At 42.0% G+C, this 5,576-nt stretch overlaps 1 protein-coding gene across 1 annotated transcript; it reads left to right on the forward strand.

Moving 5' to 3' along the window:
• The first annotated feature begins 219 nt into the window (after positions 1-219).
• On the forward strand, positions 220-3,187 carry LOC116712955 (2-aminoethanethiol dioxygenase-like). The gene is made up of 2 exons (XM_032552861.1): positions 220-831; positions 918-3,187. The coding sequence occupies exon 2, from the start codon at positions 1,062-1,064 to the stop codon at positions 1,821-1,823; it is 762 nt and encodes a 253-aa protein (XP_032408752.1). The 5' UTR covers positions 220-831; positions 918-1,061; the 3' UTR covers positions 1,824-3,187.
• The last annotated feature ends 2,389 nt before the right edge of the window (positions 3,188-5,576 follow it).

Genomic DNA, 5,576 nt, shown 5'->3' on the forward strand with positions numbered 1-5,576 from the left:
TTTACACAAATTTACACTGTGGAGATTTCAAGCCTTGTTGGTCAGAGAATTTTTAAAAAATAAATTCTACCATGTGGATCCAACACTTGTTTTTATAAATCCTTGCAGTTATGTGTTGTATAATCATCTCTCCCTGGAGAATCTTATTTTTTTATGCTTTCTGTGATGCATAAAAAGGCTCCTGAAATTAGACACCAGATGAAACCAGTTTAAAATGGGATCTTCAGGGTCTCTGTTAGTATCAGTCCGACACACAGTCGCTTTTTGTTTCAGTTTCTGATCTATAAGCATCAAACTTGACACAGTTTGACAGAAAGACAACTTGTTTTCCCTGCCTAACCGCTTGTATTCGAGGAATAGCTGGTTATCGCTATGCCGTCTGTGGCATCTTGGGAAATGTAGTGTATCCTTTCGGAAGATCAATCTCAAACTAGCAAACATATTGACAGTAATCATTTAGTTATTTTTTTAAATAAAGTACTAAAACTGTATTAAGTCTTCTCTATCAGTATTTCAAGTTAATTTTACTTTGTGACAAGAAAGTGGAGCTTTTTTATCTAAAAAATATATATATAACTACATCTCCCATGATTCTCTGCGTTCGAGCTGCCTGGTGCGGACGTGTTTGACAGTTATTTAAAAATGGGGTTTCGAAGTGACCGTTAAATTCAGATTTTCTGCCTAAAGGTCATAGATTCAGAAATTATTATGAATTTCGTAATTTTTTCCGAAACATTTAAACATTAATGTGTTTATAAAATAACAAAGCTACTAAACGAACAGCAGGACGTGTTATACATAAAGTCGCTTTACCATAGAATCGTATTCATTGTAAGTATGATGAATATTCTGTTTAAATATTTAATGTTTAGACTGAAACTTGTTTAATTTTAATTTTGTAAAATCATTTTAAACAGTTCGGTTCCGAGCAAAGATCCTTCAGTTCGAAGCGTTTTGACAGCGGAGTGGAGCATCTTGTCAATAAACTATCTTTGAAGCTAGCAGAGGGGCTACGGCTAACAGCAGGCAGCGGACCCGGGCAGCTGCGCTCCTGATCCGGGATGATGCCAAGCGACAGTACCATGACTTCCATCGTCCAGAGAATAGCCCGACAGGCTCTGGTCACCTTCAGGAACCCACCAGGACTCGGTGAGGAGAGCGGAAAGTCCTTCGTAGAGAACCACGGTAACCTGAAAAGCCTGATGACGGAAGTCAGAGCGGCTGACCTGAAGCTCGTCCCGCGGAGAGCCGAGGACAGCGCGCCGCGGCCGAACCCGTACCACCACGGAGTGCCGCCGGTCACCTACATGCACATCTGCGAGACGGACCAGTTCAGCATGGGGGTGTTCCTGCTGAAAAGCGGCGCCTCCATCCCGCTGCACGACCACCCGGGCATGCACGGCGTGCTCAAAGTCCTCTACGGGAAGGTCAGGATCAGCTGCTTCGACCGGCTGGAGCGGCACGGCGGCGGGACGCAGGCGGCGCCGCCGCTGCCCCCGGCGCAGATGGGCGCTCTGCGGCGCTCCGTGCTGCGGTCCTCCGCCGAATACACGGAGGAGAGCGGGCCCTGCGTCCTCTCTCCGGAGCGGGACAACCTTCACCAGATCGACGCCGTGGACGGGCCGACGGCGTTCATGGATATTCTGGCCCCGCCGTATGACCCGGACGACGGCAGGGACTGCCACTACTACCAGGTTCTCACCAATTCGGAACCGAACTCCGCGGACGGGAAAGAGAAGGAGGTCTGGCTCATGGAGATCTCCCAGCCGCCTCACTTCTGGTGCGGAGGGGAGCCGTACCCCGGCCCGGAGGTGCACCTGTGATCCGCCCGGACCGGACCGGGTTAAATGGACCTGGCCCAGGTCCCGTACCGGGCTTCACGGACCTGGCCAGACTTATTCTGGTACCACTTTAGAATAAAGCTCCCCTTATAGATGGCTAATAAATAATTTAGAGATATTAGAGATGCAAATCTTTCAGTGTTCAGAGATTCATTCCGATTTTTAGAATTCGATTCAAAACGACTTTCGATTAAAGCGGTCTAGAGATTCTGTTTAAACTGTTCCTGACACGTCTGATAAAAATATTTATTTCAACAACTTTCTAAGGTCCCATACTATATCAAATCCATCAGTTTATATTTAAACATAAATATTTTTGTGCATAAAATTCTGTAACTTAAATCTGCAGCATTACGTTTTTCCTTAAGTCAAAACAAACATGTCAAACAATTATTCATAATATAATTTTACAATAAATGAAGCGGACTGAAAATGATTTTTGAGCATTTTGAGTTGATTCATTATTGCGATTCTCTACAGAATCATTTTTTCTCCACCTAGTAAACATGTTACCATTCATCTATTAACACTGAATGAATTATTAGAAACTGTTATTGTTTTATTTAGGCTACATGCTAAATAAAACATTTACAAATGCTTATTGTGCGAAGTAGTATAATAACTAGATAAAATATACAGGCTCAACAATAGTTTTTCTCCTTATCTCCTTTAATTAATGGTTTATAAAGTATTTAGATAGTAATTAACATATCTATGAAATATGTATTAGCCATCTGTAAAGAGGAGCCTCATTGTAAAGTAGTTCCATTGTTCTGACCCAAATGAAACATAATTGTGACTCAGAATGTGAGTTTTCCTGCAGGCAGTCAGTCATTAATCTGTGCAGACCTGACCTGTGATCTGCTGCTCCAGAGCTGGACTTTATGACACGCTTTATGTTTTTAGTAATAATTAAACAACACACCCAGAGGAGACGTTTGCTGCTCTGTAACTGAACATTTTCAGACCAGGAGAGATGAATTAAAATCAGTTTTCTTTCCTGATCTCAGCAGTTTGCGCTCTGATTTATCCGTCCATCTGATTCGTTTCGGCCTCCACTGCTGTTTATTCCAGCGTTTGCATGAAGGAAGCAGCTTTGAACCAAGTAATCTCCAGGCTGCAGCCGCCGAATCGTCTTCCTGCTTTCAGCCACAGAAAGAAAGCCCAGATTTCTCCTCTCATCTGGACTCTGTGGTTTTTATCTCTGAGATCCTCAGGGAACCTGGATGTGATGGTTGCTGCATTAAATCAAAACTTTGAGATTCTGCTGGGGTTCTGGGTGGTTTTGTGGATCTGTGCAGGTTAAAGCTGTCTGCGTGATTCCAAAATAAAGATAATCAACATGGTTTTGTCTCAGCCTCGGTTTTAAGCTGTGTAGAATAAATAAAACTCCAGTTTTTAGAAGTTCACTTCTTTCTAAAATGATCTAGAGAGATCGCTGCTGCCACCGTGTGGCGCAGGAGGGAACAGGAAGCAGATAAACGAGCTGATAACTGATAGATTTATGTTCTTTGATCGATGTTTGATGACAGATTGAAGAGATTTGACTCCTGGTATTTAGGAAAGTAGATCAAAACTTTGACATTTTAAATCTGCCCAGGTAAAAATCTCTTCAGTGATTTAATCAGCTAAAATTAATTACAACATAAGTTTTTGCCCAATTTAGATCCTAAAAACTAAAAAAAGGTTCAACTAAGAAAATCTAACATTAACATGTAAAGATCTCAGCCTTTCTTCTGGTCTCCATCAGTACGGTGCAAAGCTGATCTGATGATTAATTTTGAATAAAGTTATGAAGATTTGCTCAATAGGAATTTTTTTCCACAGAATTTGAACCAGGTGAAGCTAAAGCTGCTTATTATTATTCTAAGTGCAAAATGTATATATTTTTAATACAGTTCTGGCTTATTTTTAACTCTGAGTGTTATTCTGTCAGAAAATTGTGTTTTTTAGTGTCCAGTGATTTGATTAATGGTTTCAGTTCTTGACCTTTACTGAATACCTACAGGGTGTTTCTTGGATACCACTTGGTGCAGTCTGGACCTACAGAATATATACAACCAAGGACTTTAGGGTAGAGGAGCCCAGGAAATGACCTACTGGAAGTTTCCTACTGGTACCTTGTGAGTACCTCATAAAGTAGCCATGTTTCTCAGCTCCAGACTGGCCTGCATGTTGTAGGTGTTTCCCTCCTGCCACACACCTGGCTTGAATAAGTGGGTGACTAACAGGCTTCTCTTGGTTTCATGAATCAGGTGTTCTGGAACAGACACATCTAAAATACGCTGGGTAGTGATCTCTGAGGACTGGACCTGAGAAACGGTGATCTAAAGGTAGAAGGTGAGTGGAAGAAGATGGAAGTGTGGACAAGTTTCCGTAGACACTTCAGTCTGTTCCCATTAAGAAGTAGTTCATAGAACTGATCTGTACCTCACCAGTCCTGGACTCCCTTCAGTTGTTGGTCCATATGGTTTGGTACAGTTAGGATGGAGCGAATGGCGTCAGTCAACACTGTCCATTGGTTGGGGGACAGAAAAACATCACTGCTTGCAGCGAACATGAGATATACCAGCTCAGGTGTCTTCAAACCCAGGTGTCTAGAGTCGGTGTCTGGTAACTTCTAGATGTGTCTCTGCTTGAACACACCTGAGTAAAATAGTCATCAGTAGAAATCTGGCGATTTTAACTGATTCAGGCATTTGATTGAGGTGTGTTGTACATCTAAAAGTTTCTAAACTCCTTACGGACTGGAGTTGAGAACCTCTGCACTGGTGAGAGTCCGTTTGTCATCAGACTATGGTGCAACAGTAAGTGTTTGGGTTTAGCTCCATTTAAACTAGCGGTGGAAAGACTGTACCGAACCGCACCGACCTGTGCCATACCGCTGAGTGGAAACGAGGCAGTATTATCTAACTGTTCATTAGTCTTTAAACACCAGGAACATACAGGGCTGTGTGTGAGAATATTCACTTTATAAGCTAATGGTGAAGTGCAGACACTTCAGATGCCGGCAGCTTCCTGTAGTTTGAGTCGGTTTGTTGTGATCAGCGTTCAGTAAGTAAGAAAGCGCCAGACGGCCTCCACCAACATGTTGGTTTCTCTACTCACCTGGTAAGTACAGAGTTTACACTGATTAGGATTTTAACACTACTTACATTTTACCTGCATAGCAGGATTTTACAGAACTGTTTGTATAACAAAAGTAGCCGTTAAAACCCATCTGTGTCCAGATCTACACAGGCAGACTTTCAGGAAGAAATGCTAAAATACAACATCCAGTAGGTTCCACTTGAGTTAACCATAGGTTAGGAAAGTAACAGACTAACTTTACCCCCAAAGAGATTTAAATGTGGCCTGCAATAAACTTTTAAATACTGTAGTTTGTGCCTCATACATACATCTCTGAAGTATAGAGGTAAGTAGTTAGAAACAGGAATATACCTGACAGAAAGTAACACATAAGTCATCTGTAAATATTTACTGCAAAGTAAATATTTGGTTATATTTACCCTGTAGGTATCATGGTACCTGTACGTATTAGAAAAAGTAGCACATTGGATGTACTGTGTAAATAAATACCTTTAAGTTCCCAGTACATACCAACCAGAAGGTACTGGACCGAATGTACCCACGTTGTTGATAGGAACCATTTGGGCATTTGCCCAGAGCAGCATCAAAAAGGGGGGCACACACACACACACACACATACTGGATAAAGAGATTAAACATGTCAGA

The sequence above is a fragment of the Xiphophorus hellerii genome, chromosome 22 (assembly GCF_003331165.1).
Source record: "Xiphophorus hellerii strain 12219 chromosome 22, Xiphophorus_hellerii-4.1, whole genome shotgun sequence".
Classification (NCBI taxonomy): Eukaryota; Metazoa; Chordata; class Actinopteri; order Cyprinodontiformes; family Poeciliidae; genus Xiphophorus; species Xiphophorus hellerii.